The sequence below is a fragment of the Mus musculus genome, chromosome 17 (genome assembly GCF_000001635.26).
Source record: "Mus musculus strain C57BL/6J chromosome 17, GRCm38.p6 C57BL/6J".
Taxonomy (NCBI): Eukaryota; Metazoa; Chordata; class Mammalia; order Rodentia; family Muridae; genus Mus; species Mus musculus.
In genome coordinates this window covers 25002799-25023596 of record NC_000083.6, presented here as the reverse complement: position 1 = coordinate 25023596, position 20798 = coordinate 25002799, and the positions used below count along the sequence as shown (strand labels likewise).

The 20798-nt window shown below is 46.5% G+C and overlaps 2 protein-coding genes across 14 annotated transcripts in view; one reads left to right on the top strand and one right to left on the bottom strand.

The window, feature by feature from the left end:
• Positions 1 to 7514, bottom strand: part of Ift140 (intraflagellar transport 140) — an 83417-nt gene extending 75903 nt beyond the window's left edge. For 2 of the 7 annotated variants that reach the window (XM_006523406.4, XM_006523407.4), the window contains exons 1-3: positions 6693 to 7448; positions 4659 to 4836; positions 2858 to 3079 (exon numbers count right to left, since the gene is read on the bottom strand). In XM_006523406.4, coding sequence (XP_006523469.1) covers positions 2858 to 3079; positions 4659 to 4805 — 369 coding nt within the window. In that variant the 5' untranslated portion in view covers positions 4806 to 4836; positions 6693 to 7448. Of the gene's footprint in view, positions 1 to 2857; positions 3080 to 4658; positions 4837 to 6692 lie in introns of all 7 variants that reach the window. The other 5 variants (XM_006523403.4, NM_134126.3, XM_006523404.4 and 2 more) reach the window with 5 other exon arrangements.
• A 242-nt stretch (positions 7515 to 7756) lies between these two features.
• Cramp1l (cramped chromatin regulator homolog 1) overlaps positions 7757 to 20798 on the top strand; it is a 54615-nt gene continuing 41573 nt past the window's right edge. For 2 of the 7 annotated variants that reach the window (XM_011246544.1, XM_011246545.3), the window contains exons 1-2: positions 9572 to 9909; positions 20192 to 20385. In XM_011246544.1, coding sequence (XP_011244846.1) covers positions 9573 to 9909; positions 20192 to 20385 — 531 coding nt within the window. In that variant the 5' untranslated portion in view covers position 9572. Of the gene's footprint in view, positions 8167 to 8327; positions 8344 to 8366; positions 8471 to 8814; positions 9187 to 9571; positions 9910 to 20191; positions 20386 to 20798 lie in introns of those variants that run through there. The other 5 variants (XM_006524702.4, XM_006524703.4, XM_017317589.2 and 2 more) reach the window with 5 other exon arrangements.

The following is a 20798-nucleotide window of genomic DNA, read 5'->3' as shown; positions in this document are numbered from 1 at the left end:
AGAAGGAAGTGGGAGTGGGAGGGTTGATGAGCAGGGGGAGGGGGTAAGATGATAGTGGAAAAGGGCTTTCAGAGGAGAAACCAGGAAAGGAGATAACATTTGAAATGTAAATAAAGAAAATACCTAAGGCCAGTGTGGTGGCGCACGCCTTTAATCCCAGCACTCGAGAGGCAGAGGCAGGTGGATTTCTGAGTTCGAGGCCAGCCTGGTCTACAGAGTGAGTTCCAGGACAACCAGGGCTACACAGAGAGACCCTGTCTCAAAAAAACAAAACAAAACAAAACAAAACAAAAAAACCCAATTAAAAAAAAAAACCCAACAGTATACATGGGTTCTTATGCTCTATCTTTTTTTTTCCCATTTTTTTCAAGACAGGGTTTTTCTGTGTAGCCCTGGCTTTCCTGGAGCTAGCTCTGAAGACAAGGTTGGCCTCTCTCTCCCAAGTGCTGGGATTAAAGATGTGCACCTCCCCCATGCAGTAACTGATGATCCACATTGTGATCCTCAGGTTTAAATGGCAAGAACTTAAATAATTTTCCCAGTCCAGACAAGAGAAATCTTAAAGGGACTGCATACGGGGTAATAGTACTGCATCAGTGTTCCGTTCCCGGGGTGTGACAGATACTTGGTATTGATGAAGGAGAGGGCTGAGATCTTAGGTGCTGAAAAAGTGCACACAGGCAGGGAAAAGGTAGACATGTTAGTGTCAACAACTAGTACATCTATGGGAAGGGTAGACAAGTATTCCTTGCAATATTTGTGTGTGTGTGTGTGTGTGTGTGTGTATTTAGGCCTCAGGCTCTTCAACTTCAAAGGACAGGAAGAGAAAGTCAAGGAGAGGTGGTTCTGGAAAATTCTGCAGGCACTGTATGTAGTTATCTAGGGCTTCTCTGGCACCAAGAGGACATAGGCCTTGATATTTATAGAGTCCTTGATGAGGGTATTGCTAAGCTTTATGTGGGGGGAAAAAAATAAATGAACTTGTGAGCTTTGTCTAAGTGTCCAGGAAGAAAATATTCGCCTCAGGGCCACATATATCTGTGAACTATCTGGAACTACTGCGTAGTTTCTTGGAGTTGCTCACTGGTTTTTCCCACTGATTTGAAGCACACACACTGATACCTGCAGCGAATCACTGATAAATGCTTCATACTGTAATGTTTTCCCCTTATGCTACCCAAGGCCTGAAGTTTAGGGGGATCTAGTGGTTTGAATGAGAATGGCTCCCATAAACTCCCATAAATGCTAAATGCTTAGTCACTAGGGAATGAAACTGTAGGAGAGGATTAGGAGGATTAGGAGGTGTGGCCTCCTTAAAGGAAATGGGTTGCTGGGGGGGGGGGGGGGTGGACTCTGCCTGTGGTCAAAGCCCACGCCAGGCTCAGTATGTATCTCTCCTTGCTGCCTGCAGATCAAGATGTGAAGAACGCAGCTACTGCTCCACAGATATGCCTGCCTGTCTCTCATCATGATGATCATGAATGACTCTAAAACTGTAAGCAAGCCCCCAATTAATGCTTCATTTCATAAGAGTTGCCTTGGCCATGGTGTCTCTTCACAGCAATAGAACACCAGCAAAGCCAGGGGCATCACCATTACCTGGCTAGGGCTACTGGGATGAGAACCTGAACTGCTCTTTTAGCTTCTCTAGAGACCTGAAAAGTGTATGGCTGAAGAAAGAGGAGAGATGGAGGGTGGGCTGTGGACTGTGCAGTCTTTTCATTCTATGTGACTTTTATAAGCTTTGGAAACATGTCGGGCTGGTGAGATGGCTCAGTGGGTAAGAGCACCCGACTGCTCTTCCGAAGGTCCGGAGTTCAAATCCCAGCAACCACATGGTGGCTCACAACCATCTGTAACAAGATCTGACTCCACTCTTCTGGAGTGTCTGAAGACAGCTACAGTGTACTTACATATAATAAATAAATAAATCTTTAAAAAAAAAAGGAAACATGTTAATATATTACCTTTAGTTAAATGTGCACATTGTGAGATTTCTGCTGTACAATCGTGACTCAAACCAGGGCTTCTCAGCTCTGGAAGGTCATCCTTGTCACAGAAAATGTCCAGTATATCTCAGAGCACTGGCAGCATTGCTAACCTCTGCCACAGGGCACATGAGACTCCTACGTCTCTCATCACTGCAAAATTCACCCAAGGTAAGGAGCCCCAATCTAGAGAAACTAGACTCCAGGCCACTAAAAATGTGTTCATGGAAGTGGGTGATTCCGGAGTGCCACCAACAGGCTGGTATCCTGGATACTCATTCTATCTCCACGAGTGCAACCCCCTAACATGTTCATTTAAAAATTAAAGACATATCTTTGGGGGCTGGTGAGATGGCTCAGAGGTTAAGAGTGCCGACTGCTCTTCCAAAGGTCCTGAGTTCAAATCCCAGCAACCACATGGTGGCTCACAACCATCCGTAACAAAAATCTGATGTCCTCTTCTGGAGTGTCTGAAGACAGCTACAGTGTATTTACATATAATAAATAAATAAATATTTACAAAAAAGACATATCTTTGGCACATGATGGTATTTTAGAATAAATACTTGAATTTTTGATTCAAATATAAAAAAGAAAAAAGAAAAAGAGCACATAAAATTGGGAAGGAATAGGGTATTAGGGACAGAGAAGGAATTGGAGTGGAGGGATAGGGGATAGATTTGATCAAAACACATTATATGTTTGCCTGACATTCTCCATCAATAAGAAATGAAACAGAACCCCCCCCTTTGCAATTATACCTGACGAGAGCAGCTGAACCTTACAACCACACATTTCCTATACCTTGGGTCTTAGCATCTTTCACATGCATCCTATGTGCACGGTGGGGATGGAAATGATACGCTTACCTTATCTCCAGATACCAGGCAGCTCCCACTGGTGCTCCAACTGAGGATGGCAATGTCAGTCGTATGTGGCAGGGGCACTGTGTGCTGTTCCTTGTCCTGCTTATTAAACATTATCACTTCTCCAGTTTCCCAGCCAATAGCCAGGATAAGCCTTGTTGGGTGCCAGCACAGTGAAGTGGCCTGGAAAGACCTCTCAATGTGGGTGTCAGGCACGGGCTCACCCTGTGTGGAACAAGAAGTAAGACCTCCCATTGTAGATAGGAGTAGGTACATCAAGAAGCGGTCTGACACATAGAACTCGCATCAGTACAACATGCGTGTGGATACTTGAGGCTAATGATGGGTATCTTCCACAGTCACTCTCCACATTATTTTTAATTTGAAAATTATTAGGAGCTGAAGAGACAGCTTCAGCTCAGCAATTAAGAGTTCTTGCTGGGGCTGGAGAGGTGGCTCAGTGGTTAAGAGCACTGACTGCTCTACCAGAGGTCCTGAGTTCAATTCCCAGCAACCACATGGTGGCTCACAACCATCTGTAATGGGATCCGATGCCCTCTTCTGGTGTGTGTGAGAACAGCGACAGTGTACTCACATATATAAAATAAATAAATCTTCACACACACACACACACACACACACACACACACACAAAGCTCTTGATCTTCTTCCAGAGGCCCTGAGTTCAGTTGCCAGCACCCATGTCAGATGGCTCACAACCACTAAGTCCTACTCCAGTAACCAATGTCCTCTTCTAGCATCCACAGGTCCTGGCACACACGTGTGCTCACACTCACACGCAATACATAAACATGGTTTACAAGATTACTTATCATGTGTGTATGCATGTGTGTCAAGATAGGCGTGGAGATCTGAGGGAAACCTGAGAGAACTGGCTCTCCCTTCTGTCATGTGGACTCAGCTCATTGCACTTAGCAGCAAGCACCTCCACTGTGAGCCATCTCATCAGCTCACCTGATTTTTGAGACAGTCTCTCATTTGAATCTGGAGCTTACTGCCTGAGCTAGGCCTGGTAGCCCGTAAGATCTAGATCTTCTCAAATATGGCAGTCCTTTTATCCTGCCATAGAGGTTCAAGAGCACGCTTAGATCTGACCCCCTGTGCTGTACATGCAGTCTCCACCTCCTCACATTGATCTGACTTCCAACTCTTTGTGATTCATCTGATGAATATCTTTATCAGGTATTCTGCCCTCTATCACTGTGAGAAAAAGACTTTCTACTTCTTTGAAGTCACCTACTTTGTGGCAATTTGTTATAGCAGCCGTAGGAAGCTAGTGTAGTTCGAAAGGGTCAATGTGGGGCTAGAGAGGTAGCTTAGCAGTTCAGAGCACTTACTGACTTTCCTAAGAACCTGGGGTTTGGTTCCCAGCAACAACATGATGGCTCACAACCATCTACAAGTCTAGTCCCAGTGGATCTGATACCTTCTTCTGACCTTGAAGACATGCACCTGGCCCATATTCACACATGCAGGCAAAAGAATCATACTCACAACATAAATAAATCAAAAAAGTTCAAAGGGCTGACACAAAGAGTTGAAGAAGGCATGCATATACGGCACAGGAGGTCAGCTGTAAGCACGCTCTTGAACCTCTATAGCAGGGATGAAAGAAGTGCAGGATATCGTGGCTTCGATGCTTGGGAATAACTGGCCCTTAGGAAGACCTGATTAGGAGAACTCTCGTGCCGAGTTATGCTGCCTCCTGGCCTCCATGACTCAGGAAGAGAAAAGAACACAAGAATCAGGAGCTGCTGAAGCCGACATAGCTCCAGGGACTCACTTGCTCAAGGTAGATGTCTACGTTGCCTCCAGAAGATGGGCTTATAGATGCGACTGCCAGGAATGGGTGGGTGGGGTGCCAGGTGATGTGGGAGGGAGAGCTGGGTGTGTCTGGAGCTTTGATTCGGTGGTCAAAATACAGAGCCATGATGACGCACAGACCTAGTCAAGGATGAAACCTGCAGGGCGGGAAAACCAACCCCTAGTGACTACGCGCAGAATTACAAAATGGAAGCAAACCTACAAGGACACGTAGCAGCTTTAAAATGTTTCTTAAATGAATGCAAGCCAATTCATTTGTTAGAGATTATTCTATTAAGGAAAACTATAAAATTAGAAGCAAAAGATTAAACTTGGCATGACCCACGGTGTGCTGGAAAAGAAGTAAAATTCATTGCTATCAAAGAGAGAACTAAACAGAGAATGCAAGTAGCAAGTACTGAAACGGGGGGAGGGGGGTGGTGTTTCAAATAATTCTTGATCATTCTCATTCGATAAGTATCGTTTCAATGTACACAGATACTTTCAAAGAAAACATTAAAACAAAATAAAAGTAAACTACCCATCAAAGAACATCTCTACAGAGAAAAACAGCGTTCAACTTCATGGAAACCAAAAAGCCCAAGAACGTCTTCTAGCTACGACTTAGTAGAGGACAGTCAGGACCACCAAGCGACAGTGATGGGGGAGAGGCTGCATTTAATTTGTTGCATGGGCTGGAAAGATGGCTTTGTGGTTAGGAGAGTCTTCCAGATACATGAGCTCAGTTCCCAGCACTCACATCAGGCAGCTTCCTCTGGGATCTGATGCCCCACTGGCCTCGCCTGTACATATACACATTAAAAGTAAGCCAGCTATGGTGGCACAAGCTTTCAATTCCAGCTCAGAAGAAGCAGAGGTCCCTATGTGTTTGAGGCAAATATGGTCTACTACAGTGAGTTCCAGGCAGCCAAAGATACATAGTGAGATCTTGCCTCAAAATAAGAAAAATCTTTTCTTTTTTTTTTTTTAAAAAGGGCAACATGTCAACTTCAGTATGTCCATTTTATACAATGTTCTAACTATTCATTCTTTCTTTCGCTTGTGCTTAAGGTTTTTTTTTTTTTCATTCATTTGTTTTGTTTTTTCAAGGCAGGGTTTCTCTATGTAGCCCTGGCTGTCCTAGAACTTGCTTTGTAGACCAGGCTGGCCTCAAATTCACAAATATCTGCCTGCCTCTGCCTCCCAAGTCCTGGGATTAAACGTATGAGGCACTTCTGAGCACAGCACTTATGCTTTAAAATGAGAATTAGCCAAATAATTAAAAAGATATTAAGTCAACTTTAGGAAGCTGATGCTCACACACACACACAAAAGTTATTTAAAAATCTGTTAATGTCCTTAGATCAGGAACAAGTTTCAAGTATGTAGGCCATAAAACAAGAAAAGGCCAATTTCACTTTTTCCAGTCAACTGATCCTCATTTTTATACTGAGTATTTTTATATTCAATTATTTTCAGAGGTGAGTGCCTCCATCATGCCAACTCTTAGGAAAGCAGGTCAAATTCATTATGCCCAAGGAGTCATACTAACAAGTAGGCTTAAAGACAAGATACTCCTTTTAGAGTCTCTTGTTCAACAAGAGGATGGGTTCTAAAGTAGCCTTTCGGGATAGTGACCAATGATGTAAAGTTTAGCTCTCTGGGCCAGAATAAGATCACTAGCTGCATCATGTAGACATTACTGAAGGACAGTGTAGTTCAAGGTGGTCCATTCAGGTCATGTTATCTTTACAAGCCACCCAAAGATTAACCAAGCAGAGGATTTTGGCTTTTTTGTCTTCCCCCAGCTTCATACTAAATGCATTGGGGGGCGGGGGGGACTCACGCCGCAACTCAAAAGTCCAGCAGGGGGCTCTAGGATTGTGCAGAGAGACAATGTGAAGCCAGCACACAGAGAGGAACCGAGAGGGTCCTGGCAGGTCATCTCTAGGTCCCAGGTCGATCCCATCCCACCTCTTGCCACTCCCCGGTCCAGCCCCAGACCCCTCTGCACCTTAGGTATAGGAATCTAACTTCGCCAGATTCCCTGTGCCTCCGTGTTGCCCGGACAACGCCGGTAAAGAAAGCGGAAGCAGTCGAGGGACAGCCGCGCCTCCGATGCCTCCCGAAACGACCACTGGTGACTTGCGGCGGAAAGAACCGAAAACAGTCGGTACCTCCCGGCGCAGCTCTGAGTCTTAGGCCCACTTTAGGACCAGTTTGGGTTTTCCGCTGATGGGTGGGCCAGATCTATTTGCTACTCGGGGCAAGCTGCGTCAAGGCTCCTAATACTTTTCTCCCCGAGTTCATCCTGCCTACCCCACGCAGGCCATCAGTCGGCACCTCGCGGAGCTTAGTTGCATTGCATCGGATGGGGAGGCGCGGCTCGAGAGCTTCTCTGGAACGTTCTGAGTACCGGACACCGCCCCGGCGCGTGGCGCGTTGATGCCTCGAGAGACCGCTGCAAGCGGTACTCAGCAGAGGCTTGCAGCAGCTAGGCACAGGGTTCCCTGGGTGACCGTGTGCACTTTAGCCAGTGTTAGCCAACGGCGAGTGTCGCTGAAGAGCAGGCGCAGTAGCACGGTCCACGCCAATGAGCCAAGGGGATAACCAGAGGCGGGGACCTCCTGCAAACTGGGATACTTTTTTCAAACGCCACATGCATAAGCATTAGAGTTTTAAAAACACATTTCCTTATCGCTTCGAATAGGAAAAGTGTTAGTGGACTATGCTACGATACATTTATGGTCTTAAACCTGTTTTCAAAGTGCAAAGTCCCCACCCGAGTTCCCGCGCGCTTCAAGACGCCCCGCTGAGGCGGTGATTTCTTCTCACGCATCCGTCAACATAGTCTCAGCCAATCACAGCCAGCACGCTGATCCTATTGGCTGTCGGTTGGCCAATCGGAAAAGACGCATGATCCGCAAGGGCGCGAGGTTGCCGTCACAACACGCCCCACGTTGCGGGCCCGCCCCTGTACATCGTGCGGGCGCGCGCACGTAACGCCTGCTGACCAATGGCAGCCTAGCTGGTTGGGCGCGCCCGCAGAAAAGCTGGACGTGCTCGTCTTTTTTGCGGGACGTTCGCCCCTCCCCGCTCCGGCGCCGACTTCAGGTCCCCGGCGGCCGCCGTAGCCGGAACTGTTTAGAGCGCGGCGTCCCGGGTGTGGGAGGGCGAGTGGCGGCTGCACCGGTGCCGTCAGCCCTGTTAGCCGCGCGCCAGTCCACGGAGAGGTCTTGCGAAGGGGAACAGTGCTTGGTGACCGCGCCTGACACCTGACCACCAGCCCGGCGTCGCGGCTTCGCCGCAGCCGGAGCTGCCGGGCCCGGTCGGTTCTGCGGAGGCCCGGGATCCGGGAGCCAGGCTGCCGGGAAGCGTGGATGAAAAAGGTGACCGTAGGCTGCACTTGGGAGCCTTCGGGATCCGCGGAGGGGCCGCGGTATTCGTGGGCTGCGCCGCGTGCAGCCAGCGGTCAGCTCCTCAGGAAGGTGCGAGCTTCTCCCACCCGAAATGGGACAAAGGGTGTGGAGCCGGGACGAGGCCCACAGTGCCCGCGCCTCCCACGGTCAGGAAGTGACGGGTTTCGGTGACGGACTCCTATGGAGTCCACCGCCTCTGGGGAACGACCGGAATGTGCCTGGGGACAGGGCCCAGCGCGCCGGCGAGTGGGTCCTGTTGGATTGATGCATTTTGCTTGGTGCTGTTGGCAGTGCTGGTTCTGGGAATGGGTTTCGCTCCCTAGCACAATGACAGGGTTTTGGGAACCGTGGTGAGGGGGTTAAAAGTGAATAGGTTCGAAGTCTTGTGCCATAAAATCATTTAGCGTGGGGTTGTGTCTTGTGTGGTTCTGTGCCAGGGTTTTCTTAAGGTAGTATTTGAAAGATCAGTGCCAAACAGGAAAATTGCACACCGTTTTTGGCAGCACCATTTTATGGTGTTACTTCGAGTTTTACATCTCTGTCTTTACCTTCAGTCTGTTTCTTTGTTATCATTGGTACCTTGCTCTGTCTGCTTTTCTTTTTAAGTGGAATGTTTTCAACAGTTATGTTGGACCTAGCGTCTGCTAAAGAACGGAGTGTTTCTCTGTCCTGCTTCATCATGTACACAGCCTGTCTTAAGATGTTGGAATGTACCTGAACTTTAGTTTATTCTGAGTATAATTTCTCCTAGCTACAGATAATTATTATTTTGCTTATCGATATCTTATGACAGTGGTAGAAGTTAAAGCAAGAATTTTGTTGTTTCCAGAATTGTTTACATAGTTCAGTTCCTATTCTTAAGATCCGACTGGAACATAACAGTGTTTGCTGTCACTTTTCCGGTGTTCTCTAACCTGTTCTATGCAACAGGCTTTGTTGAATGAGAGGTGTAGTCGGGCCATCTCCCTCCTGGGAAGGTTTCCGGAGTGCAGAGTCTCTCTCTTGCATGCCAGCTTTGGAGGGAGCGGCAGTTTTGGCCTATGGAGCACTAGGGGCTCGGAGGGCAGCGCGGGCCGTTGCAATAGGCAGGTGCGCGGCTTGATCGCGCGTGGCTCGGGAGCAGAGGGGAGGCACGGGCAGTGCGGGGAGCGAGGCGGGATCAAGCTGGGGGCCATGAGCTGCGGCTCCTTGGGTTAGGTGGTGGCGGGACGGCGGTACTGCGGGACCCAAAGCGCAGAGGCCAGGTCATGCTGCCGTGCCTTCCGTGGCTCCGGGCTGTGTTGGTCTACCTGGGTTAGGGGCATCCAAGGGCGGGGCGGGGTCCCGGTCCGGTCGGGCTCAGCACTCTGTGGGCCCTCGGGCGGGCGGCGGGCGGCGGGCGGCGCTGGAACAAACAACGGCCGCCATGTTGGGAGGCCGGCGGTAAACTTCTGCCTGCCGCCCGCCTCACCGCTCCTCGTCTCTCTCGCCGCAGGATGACAGTGAAGTTGGGCGACGCCGGCAGCGGGGAGGAAGGGCTCAAGAAGCTGGGCAAGCGGACGGCCGATGAGGAGTCGCTGGACGGAGAGGGGCCCGGCGGCGCGGACGCGGCGGACAGCAGCAGCACAAAGAGGGACGGGCAGACCCCTCGGGCCTCCGGAGCCCCCGCGCCACCCAGAGGGCTGCCGACCCCGTCTCCACCGCAGGGCAGCCCCCAGGACCAGCACCATTTCCTAAGGTCCAGCGTGCGACCCCAGAGCAAGAGGCCCAGGAAGGACGCACCCTGTGCTTTGGGCAGTGGTGGTGCCAGCGGTTCCGGGCCGCGAGGAAAAGGTAGGGACCTATCCTGTGGCGTCTGACAAGACCTCCTCGGGTGGCACTTGCAGGGGCACGTGCCCCCTTCCATTCCTTGGAGGCTGTTGCTTTCCTCTTAATATTAGCATACAGGGCAGTGATATTGTCCTTTCTCTGGGCAAGAGACATAGATTCCCAAAGGGTCCCTGACGGTTTTTTATGGATGGCCATTTTAAATTACGCACAATAGCTCAAGTATAGGCAGAGAAAGTTCCTGCTCTATTTCCACACCTCAAGTAGTGGGAACGGAACAAAGGAACTGGCTTTTGTAATTTATGGACTGGGGAGGCTGTTGATGGAATGGCAGAGGCTGGCTTTGACTTATTGTCTTCCACCAAAGTATTCCTGGCTTCAAAGTTTGAAGAACAGAGAAATGGGACACTTAGAGTTTCAACTGAGGTATATTTGGTGAACCAGAAAGGATCTCCACTGGATGAAATTGACGGTGACCTATCAGGGGCAGCCCACAGAACTGTCTTGTGTTGAGACTGCAACTTCTTTCTTGAAGCCTCCTACCAAAGTAAAAAAAAAGTGCCATGTGGGTTCTTCACAGGCCTTTATTTCCCTGTCTGCTTTTCTCTTTATCTTTCAGCATCTTGGTTTTTACCTATGCAGGCAATTTGCTCTTACATTCTTTTCAGACCAAGTTTGCCCCCCACCCCATTCCCGCCTTTTTTTTTTAAAAGACAAAATCTGCTGATAGTTTGGACTGGCCTGGAATTCACTAAGGCCTTGAATTCATAGTTCTGCCTCAGTTTCCTGAGTGCTAAGATTACATGCCAAAACCGATATAATTGATAGTTGGCTTATATAACACTTTTTAAAAAAATAAAATAACAAATGTGACATCAATTTTCAGTGAGTTCTCCATACTTACAGCCAGGCATGAAGACATACTTTTAATCTAAGCACTTGGGAGGCAGAGGTAGGTAGATCTCTCAGAGTTTGAGGCCAACCTGGTTTACATAGCAAGGTTTTGACCAGCCAGGGCTCCATTGTGAGACTCTGTATTTAAAAAACAAAACCCAAAACATTTATTTATAGCAGCACTTGAACTATAGTAGTTCAAATTTTTCATTTCTTAGGGAATGTTGATTTAAATTACTAAGGTGATCTTGGTGGTTTTAAAAAGAAAATATTTCAATAGCCAGTAGAGAACTTGTATTGAGGGTCTGACGCAGATGTGTCCCATTAAACTCACTTCTGCCTCATCCAGACTCATGACATCACCAAAAGAATTTCTGGAGTGAGTATGCCAGTTTAAAGATGTAAGCATGAGGTCACTTTGTATGTTTCTAAAACTAAAAGCCGCCTCACAAGTTTATTATTTTGGTATTAGGAAAACACGAGTTTACAAACTTGATTGTTTTGTAAAGTCCCTTTTCACTAGAGGATACAGGTGTGCTGGAGCTTCTGGGGTCTGTGCTAAGTTCCGACGTCTACAGTGACTTTGGTGGTGGTGTCTCAGGAAGGCCTGCATGTGCACTCCCACCGGTACCTCACCTGCCATGCCTTGACCACTCAGTTCTCTCTGTTCATTCAGATCTGCTTTTCTGTCCAAGATGCACCCACTTGAGAAAAGAGGAACAACTGCAGTTGTTGATGCCTCTTAAGTTTGGCTGCTGGGGTTCCTGTAAGCACGCCAGCTAACTCATAAGTAACTGTACATAGTAAGGGTGCTGAAGCTAGAGTTGAGTGGGTTGGGAGCTGGGAAATGATGAGAGCGGTTCGTTTTTGTTTGCACAAGAAGAAGAGGTTCCCCGTTAACCTCTCCCATAGATCACTGGTGCTTCTGGTTCTGATTGCTGTCCACTATGTGGCTGTAGTAAAGTAAGCTATCCTAGTGCTTCTAGGAGGGAGTGAGAATCTGTTTCCTCTGGCAGCTTCTTTGGCAGTGCCTGCCTTCCTGCTAAGTTCTCTCGGTAGCTGCCATCCACTCGTGTGCTGCACAGGCCATTCAGATACACCTCACCGTGCCCTGGACATCCCCGGGCTGGCCTTGCAGAAACTTGTGCTCAGTCATCAGTCACCTCTGTCCACGACCAGGAGAGATCAGGTGTGGCCACATGCCTAAGCGCACTGTGTCACAACCCTCAGAAATGGCTCTCTGGAGGAGCGCTTCTTCCGCACACTGGAAATGTCCACTTTGGCTGGCCAGCATAGGTCAGTAAGAAGTGAGGAGTGCCTGAGTGTGCAGCTCTGACTTGGAAAAAACCCTGGTTTGCATATGTGAAGGGAGCTGACAGCTGAAGCAGTGGCAGTTTCTCTGCTGGTTCCATCTTCTAAGTCTCATTGTGATGGGAGTTTGGGAAGAGTGACTTATGGAGAAGAGGGAGGCCCTCCTTGTTTGGTTGTCTCTGCATAGCTGTGCTTTTTTCCTCTGAGGACAGAAGAGTAGATACTTTGACTTGAATAAAAATTTTTCTAGTATAGTTCTACAATTTTTTTTTGTGATAAAGAGAGAGACGGCAGGCATTTTTCATTTCTATAACTTTGCTCTTGAATGGCTGTAGAGGCTGGTTTATTGTTTTTATCCTAAGTTCACCTGAAGTCAAAAATGACAGATCTGCCAGAGACACTCAAGGATCCTTTTGTGACTGAAACCCAGAGTTACTGAAACTGTCTATAAGAACCTGGTTTAGGACCTCGGAGCCCCCATATTCTTCCTTAGTTGGCCAGTTTATGAACTGGAGAAGTACTGAGTAAAATGCCCATTTCTCAGAAAAGAGAAAAACAAATCACCAGGTGTGCCTTTTATTCCAGCGCTCCAGAGACAGAGGCAGGCGGAGCTCTCTGAGTTGAAGGACAGCCTGCTCTACAAAGCAAGTTCTAGAACAGCCAAGAGTACACAACAAAACCCTGTCTGGGTTTAAAAAAAAACAAAAACAAAAACAAAAACAAAAACGGCTAACATATACAAAGACTCTTGTCTTGCTTCCAGCCACACCCTCTGTGACATCCATTACAATAGCAGACAGCCTGAACATATGATTCCTAATTCTGACAAAGACTCCACCTGTTTGTGATGTGTGAGAAGGTAGCAGACCCCAAGGCAGAGAGGAAACTATCAAGACTGTGTAATTGCATATAATTTTGTTCTTGAGACAGTTCTCTCTAGCTCAGACTGGCTTTGAATTCACAAATGGATTGCTGCTGCAGGCACTTACGTGCAAATATATTACTCAAAGGTTCATGATAAATTATAAAGGTCAGGGAAGTTGGTGAGTAGGAAAGGTAACACCAGCTACTGAGCTGAAAGCTCAGAAAGCTTTAGCTGGCTTGGAATTCAGCTCCAGCCTCTGCCTTCTGAGTACTGGGATTAAAAGCATGCACCTCTACACCTAGTTCAGTTCCTCTTAAAGTTACAGTGAATAGTTTCTATGGTGTCTACCTTGATAGGTAAGACTGACTGCCTTTTGCTAGTAAAGAATGTTTTAACATCTTGCTATTTGAAACCTAATTTTAGATTGGTCAGAAATTATTTCAGATAGCAAAGTCATAAATTGAAAATTGTCATATATAGTATGGAAGTCTTTGGTTAGGTTGAATAACTATGGTCTTATCACTATAGAACAATGTTAAAAACTACCTAGAACAGAAGATATTTCCAATAGTTTATAGTTCTATGGAGGTAAAATGTATTGGCTATAGAAGACAATAAGGGAGGTCCTATGTTTTTATAGAGACGGGGATTGTAGTTGTGATTTCTTTATTTGTGGGAGGGGTGGGAGAACCTTTGAGGTATGACGCTGAGCCTTGCAGGTGTGAGGACAGGAGACTCAATGGAAGGAAGGGAATCTGTGTCAAGGGATAAGAGTCCAGGCTCCAAGTCACCTTCAGAGTAGAAAGGGGGGCATTTTAGACGCTGATCACCTTGGACGCATCTCTCACAGAGCAATTGGTGTGTATAAATGGCATCTTTGGGGACTAATTCAATGACCAGAGTTGAGAGGGATCCTCATTAGTTTATTAAACACTTGCCATATTGATCTAGTAGCAGCTTTGGATGTTAATGATGACAGGGCTGGGGCAGTGGTAGGTGTTAGGGTTCATCCATTGAGACTGCAGTCCTTGAGTACTAGCATGCTTAGGAAGAGTTCCTCCTATGTGACCTGGGCAGAGATGGTCTCTCAGATACCTTTGGGACTGTACAAACAAAACTGCTTGAGCCAGCTTCTGGTGTGAATGTCCTTTGCCAGCAGAGACACAGAATCTGGGTTCCCTTCATGAACTTTTGCCTCTTGCTATGCCTGTAAGCTATGGTGGCTTTGTTGGGCCTTGATGGTGTGTGCCATCCTTGAAATGTCTCTGTCTTAATGTGCTACAAACACAGGCCATATGGTTGCCTTTTTGTGTGGTGATCAAGAGTGGCCAAGCTTGGAGTTGGTTTACAAACACCTTTCTTAGAACAGGAGGCTGGGAATCTCTTGACTTAGCTGGGTACCTGCTATTCTGGATTTAACGTACCTAGTTCTAAGGAAGCTCATAAGCCACAGAGAGAGAGACAGACTGTCAAGACAGTGAGTTAATGTTCTTTTAAATTATGGCAGATTTAAATGGTATCCTCTGAAGTTACCACGTGGTTCTTGTTCTCTCTCCCCGCTCCCTCCCTTTCTGCCTCCCTTCCCTTCCTCTTCTCCCTCCCCTTCTCTAGTCTTCTCTCCCCAACTTTCTTTTTTTTGGTTTTTTGGTTTTTTTTGAGACAGGGTTTCTCTGGCTGTCCTGGAACTCACTTTGTAGAGCAGGCTGACCTTGAACTCAGAAATTCGCCTGCCTCTGCCTCCCAAGTGCTGGGATTAAAGGCGTGTGCCACCATGCCCAGCCTCTCCCCAACTTTCTTTCCCTCTCTTGGTGATTGAACCTACGGTTTCACCAATGAGCTATATCTCCAAACCCAGTCATGTTTGTAAAATTGTATTTTTTTCGTTTTGTTTTGTTTTTTTTTTTGAGACAGGGTTTCTCTGTATAGTCCTGGCTGTCCTGAAACTCACTTTGTAGACCAGGCTGGCCTCGAACTCAGAAATCCGCCTGCCTCTGCCTCCCAAGTACTGGGATTAAAGGCATGTGCCACCACCGCCCGGCTTGTATTTTTAAGAATTAGAAATAGGGGCTGGAGAGACGGCTAATCGGTTAAGAGCACTTACTGCTCTTCCAGAGGCCCTGAGTTCAATTCCCAGCAACCACATGGTGGTTCACAACCATCTGTAATGGGATTCAATGCCCTCTTCTAGTATGTCTGAAGACAGCTACAGTGTACTCATATACATAGAATGAATAAGTACCTCTTTAAAAAAAGAAAGAAAGAAAGAAAGAAAGAAAGAAAGAAAGAAAGAAAGAAAGAAAGAAAGAAAGAAAGAAAGAAAGAAAGAGAGAGAGAGAGAAAGAGAGAAAGAAAGAAACAGAAATCTTTCAGAGTTGTAATTTGTGAGCCAGGTGGATTGGGGAGGCGGTTAACCTTTGTTTCCTTATCTTTGTTTTCCTTATTTTTCCTGAGGGAAAGATGGAAAGGTCAAGTTTCAAGTTTTGTTCTTCCAGAATCCTGGTTTCTGTAGCCTTATGTATAATAATAAAAGCTGCTGTCATATTATGTTTTGGTTAGGAAGGGTAGTACCTCAAGACGAATAGTAACACCATAGAGTGGAGGTGGGCAGCAGCGTTGGGTAGGGAGAAGCCTGGGTTTACAATGGGGGAGTTGGGTCACTCCGTTTCCCCTGCCTGGTGACCTTCGGGTGTTCATGCTTTTGTAGTTCAGTTCCCCTCTTCTAAAAGAGGTTTTGGATCTGCACTAGGTACTAGTGTTCTTTGTCTGAGACTTTTGAGCTCTACTTATTATAAAGGCAGAATTGAGTCATACACAAGTGTGTGTTTTAAAGTTGAAGTCATATTTTATTACTCCCAGACTTGCTGTGTTCTGGGCAGCCATGTAGCAGTGAGGAGCTACTCTGTTTTCTCAGTGTTCCTGTTTGATAGGCAGAGTGACTTTTGACCTCTTCAGGTGATGTCAGAGCAACAGGGAAGGAAACCACAGCCATTCATGCTCTAGAGACTCCTACTATAGGAATGGCAAGCTGTGTGAATAGAGAGGAAAATGTTGGGATTGGTAGGGCACAGCTGAGCTGGTAGCAATAAGGTATCTGTGGGTTGATGTACTGATGTTGGCCAGAGATGGTGATGGGCTTGGTGGGAGAGGCTCTCCAGGTCCTGAGGTGTGCTTTTGTGGAGACTAAGGCATAGGAGGCAAAGACCACGCCGATACTCAGCCCCTTGTCTGCCGCCACTGCTCCTGAGCTGTCACTGAGCTTCTATTGTGTAAACCCTGGTGCCAAGCTTAAGCTTGGGAGAGCGGGAACCTGTCCTTGCTTTTAGGGGACTCTGCATTGGGGAGTCTGTTTGTGTATACCATCAAGTCCCTTCAAGTTCCAGAGACACTGACTTATCATGAATACTGTTAGCGAAGCCCTGTGTTTGGAGCCTTGCCCTTCTCACGTGCCTCTGCACCTATGGAGCCTTGGCCCCTGCATCCTGGGGAAGCGCCCAATGCTACTGGAATCCCCTGATCTTCTTAACTTTTGCTTCAGCTGTTTTCCTGCTCACCTTGATCATTTTCTGTCTTCCTGAGTGTTTTTCTGGACTGAACTTCTTCCAGGATGTTGTCACTGTAGCCCACCAGGGTTCCTGATTCTGCTTCCTATTTTTATGTTTTCTGTTTTCACCTGAAATTTTGAAGGGAGACTAGGTGTTATTGTTCTTTCTCCAAAGCTTTTGAACTCTAAGATGCTGCATAGTAGATGCTAGGAATGGTTTCGTGTAGTAATTTACTTTTGTACTTGAATGTCCAGGTTGCCTTAATTTCCCTCCTGAGGTTATATAGTACTTCTGAAATAACAGAAAGAGAGACCGGGAGTCTCAGAGTAAATGGCAGGCCCTTGGACCGGGGCTGCTCTGAGGACTGGCTTGCTGACTCAGCCCTTCTCTCTGACATAACTTCGTGCCCAGGATTAGGATTTGGGCCACTCTGCCCCGAAGGTTCCTTCTCCCTTGGATTGGTGTTAATTCAGTTCTCCTTTCCACGTCACTCTCCTTGTCCAGGTCACAGTGAGACAAGGAAATCTCATGGTGTTTGTCAGACACTTGGCTTCTGGGATTTAGAGGCTTTTGAGCATGCTAGCGCCAGCATGGACTAACAGGAGTTAACCTGGATGGTCACAGAAGGGGTGGCTGTATGGCATGCTGTGACTCGGGAGAAGAGAGCTTGTGCTTCTTGGGAAACTAGAAGTAGCTCTGAAGTCCTCCATTGTGGGTACAGAGGTGGATAGCCAGCACTTGCTAACCAGCAGAGTGTGAAGAACTGTGTGTTCCTGGGTACCAGACATTCTGGTGTTTGAGAATTGTGAGTCCTCCATGGAAGTACCTCCTGTCCCCCGGAAGCGCTTTCACAGACTGCCTGCTGCAGGCACCTGAGAAGCCCCATGCTTGCTGTGCTGAGGGAGAGTCTGGAGGTTTGTGCAGCCCTCCTTGGCCTGCGGTAGCGTTGCTGGATAGATGCATACTGCAGTCTTTTCACTTTGTTTCTGAGTTCAGCGCAGTAAATACTGAGTAGTAAATATAACACTGACTGGTCCAGCAATTTCCACACCAAGTAAAATATTTTGTACTATCTAGGAAGGTGCCCATGAGCCATTTGAGGTCTTTAACTGTTTGAAATTTGGCTAGTCAGATTAAGGAACCTGCTTTTCTTTAGAATGCTTTGTTAATTAATTTATATTATTTGTTATTTTGTGAGGCAGAGTCACTATACAACCCTTGGCTAGCCTAGAACTCACCTACATAGATCAGGCAGGCTTCAAACTCACAGAGATCTACCTACCTTCTGAGTGCTGGAGTTAAAGGTGTGTGTCACCATGTTTTCATTCTTAGTTAATACTTAAATAGCCTTACGTGGTTATTTTTTGGTAACTGGACAGTTTGGCTCTGCTAAGCCATCAACTTCTATAAGTCTGATAGTGTTGTCTCTTAAAGTTAGTCCACATACATCTAAATGACAGACTAGAGGCCATTTGATGTAGCTGGCTAGCTAAAATGTTTTCCATGTGTGTGAATGTGCAGTTTTCTGACTTCTGAGTGTGAGTTTCCAAATATTCAAATATGGCTGCTCTTTGATTCAGGATGGGGTTACCTCCTAATGAACTCACAATAGGGTGAAGACTATGCTAAGCTGAACATCTATTTAATAATCTATGGCTAGGGGTGGTTAGAGAAATAGATTAGCTGTTAAGAGCTCTTACAGTTTATTCAGAGAACCTGAATTCGGTCCCAGCACCCATATCAGGTAGCTCACAACCACTTGCAGGTCCAGCTCCATGGAATCTGGTGCCCTCTTCTGGCCCCCATGGGCACTCTAACGCATTCCCACACTCACAGATAGACAACAACATGCGCACACAGAATTATAATAATAATAATAATTTAAAAAATAATAATATAAAAGGCTATTTAAGCCAAGTTTTATTATAGTACCATAAAGAATGATTTCTTTCTCCTCTTGATCTTGTCACTGCCAAGATATAGCAGCTTGATGCCATTATTCAGCATGTAAAGACTATATCGGACATTGACAGGCTGAGGCAAGACAGAGCCCAAGGAAGCTCTCACACCTTTCCATCACTGTCAGTCACTATATGTAGTGACACAGACTACGGCATATACCTAGGGCAGACAAAGCTGCTGCAGGGACAGTCAGTCTTTACTTTCTCTGCTCTTGGCCCCCTGCTTGTAGCCCTTAGCATGTTCTAATATAGATGTCCAGAGAAAGTATTCTCAAGTATTTTTGGCTTCTAATTTTTAATTTTTTCATCTTTTACACTCTTCTGTAAAGCTGCTTCTTTGAAAACCCTGCAGTGAAGGGAGACCCTAGGGGAGGAGCAGCACCGAGGCTGTCCAGGAAGAACCTCACCAAGCTGACCAGAAACTGAGTCTCAGCTGTAAAGGCCTGCAGCATCTCAGTAGGAAAACATTTTCACAGTTTCTGAGCCATATATGGTACAAAGGCCTGTACCTAGTAGTAGGGAGACTGAAGCAGGAGTATTGCCATGAGTTCAAAGCAAGACTCTGACAAAAAACAAAAACGGGGACTGGTGAGATGGCTCAGCGGGTAAGAGCACTGACTGCTCTTCCAAAGGTACTGAGTTCAAATCCGAGAAACCACATGGTGGCTCACAGCCTGTAATGAGATCTGATGCCCTCTTTTGGTGTGTCTGAAGACAGCTACAGTGTACTTACTTATAATAATAAATAAATAAAAATCTTAAAAAAACAAAAACAAAATTCTGTTGTATGGTGTTTGTTTTTTAAAGAATTTTTACTTTTGTGATCTGTCTACCTCATAAGATTGTTCCAGGCTTGGAAGATGTCTTGGTATTCTGTGGTTCTGCAGTCTTTCAAAGGGAGACTCCAAGTTAATTTAAGGTGCTGTGAGTTCCTGTTCCTCAGAGCAAGAGGAAACCCAACTGGCAGACCCCTAGGCTAGGGCTTAAATTCTTAATCTCTAACTCTGTTTTTGTCTCTAGGGCCCCTTACATTTTATTGTGCTACCCTGTTGGCAAAGGATTTGGAAAGATGTTGCTAAAAATCAGGGACTGATACTCCAGGAGAATTTTTAAGGGTGGTATTTTAGGACCCCAGAGATAATGTTAAAGCAGATGAAAGATAAGGGAAGGGTTTTAGGCATGGAGATAAGCTTAGTGGTAGAGTGTCCACCTACTATGTGCAAGGCCCTGGGTTCATATTTCTATTACTGGAGAGGAAAAAAAATAGAGAGAAGGGATCTTCAGACTATGGCACTTTAAGCATTAAATGATCTATATTCTGAAATACCAACACTATTTATGTAGATTGTTACTTGAAATTCAGCTTATTTAAAAACGTGGTAAGCATATTTCAAACACATTTGAGCAAGAATCAGTATGAAATGTGACTTGTGGCTTTGCTGAAGGGGCAGGGATTAGACTCTGAATATGGACAAAATACCAGATTCACTGTGTTGTTAAAACAATCTATACAGGCTCTCTCCTCATTGTACAAACATTTTAGAATCATTTGATCAGCTCTGGCTTCTGATCTGGACCCAGTGGCTTTTGAGTGCTGGCATCACCTGTAAAAGTTAGAACTGGGTGTGGCAGTGAACACTTGGTGCCCCTCTGTCTTCTCTGCTCTTACCCCTCAGCTCTCTGAACAAGTTATTGTACAGTCCTTTCTCTCCAAGGAAGTGACGGTGGTGCATCATCTTCTGGAAACGTGTCTGGGGCTACCCCTGCCACTCCTGCAGGAGGCTCGCGCTCCTCCTCCCGGAACATAGGATCTTCAGGGCCTGAGAAAGAAGAAGGAAAGAAGGTCCGAAGGCAGTGGGAGTCGTGGAGCACCGAGGACAAGAACACCTTCTTCGAGGGACTGTATGAGGTGAGTTGTAGACTTGAATCAGGACCCCCAGGGGTCTTCCTCCTGAGCTCTCATGGTTTATCTTGTGTTCGCTTTGCTGCATTGCTGTTAATTAGGCAGATTTTCTCAAGGATCCCAGAAGTGCCAGGGCAGTTGTCATCTCCTTCCTGGGACTTTTAGGATGAATGCTCTTTCCCAAGGCTCTCAATCATGTTTCATGCATACTTCTTCCCTGGAGTCTGACCCTCCTTAGGGCTTTCCCTTGGCTATACAGTGACTGATATGGAGTGTCCCCAAGTGCAGAAGGACATGTAGATACCTGGCCCTGTCAGCCAGAGTAGCAGCTAAGTCCCAGAAGATATTACAACTTAAAATCAAATGTCAAGTTCTGTCAGTCTAGAAAAGCCACTTCCCAGAAGACCCACTACTTATGT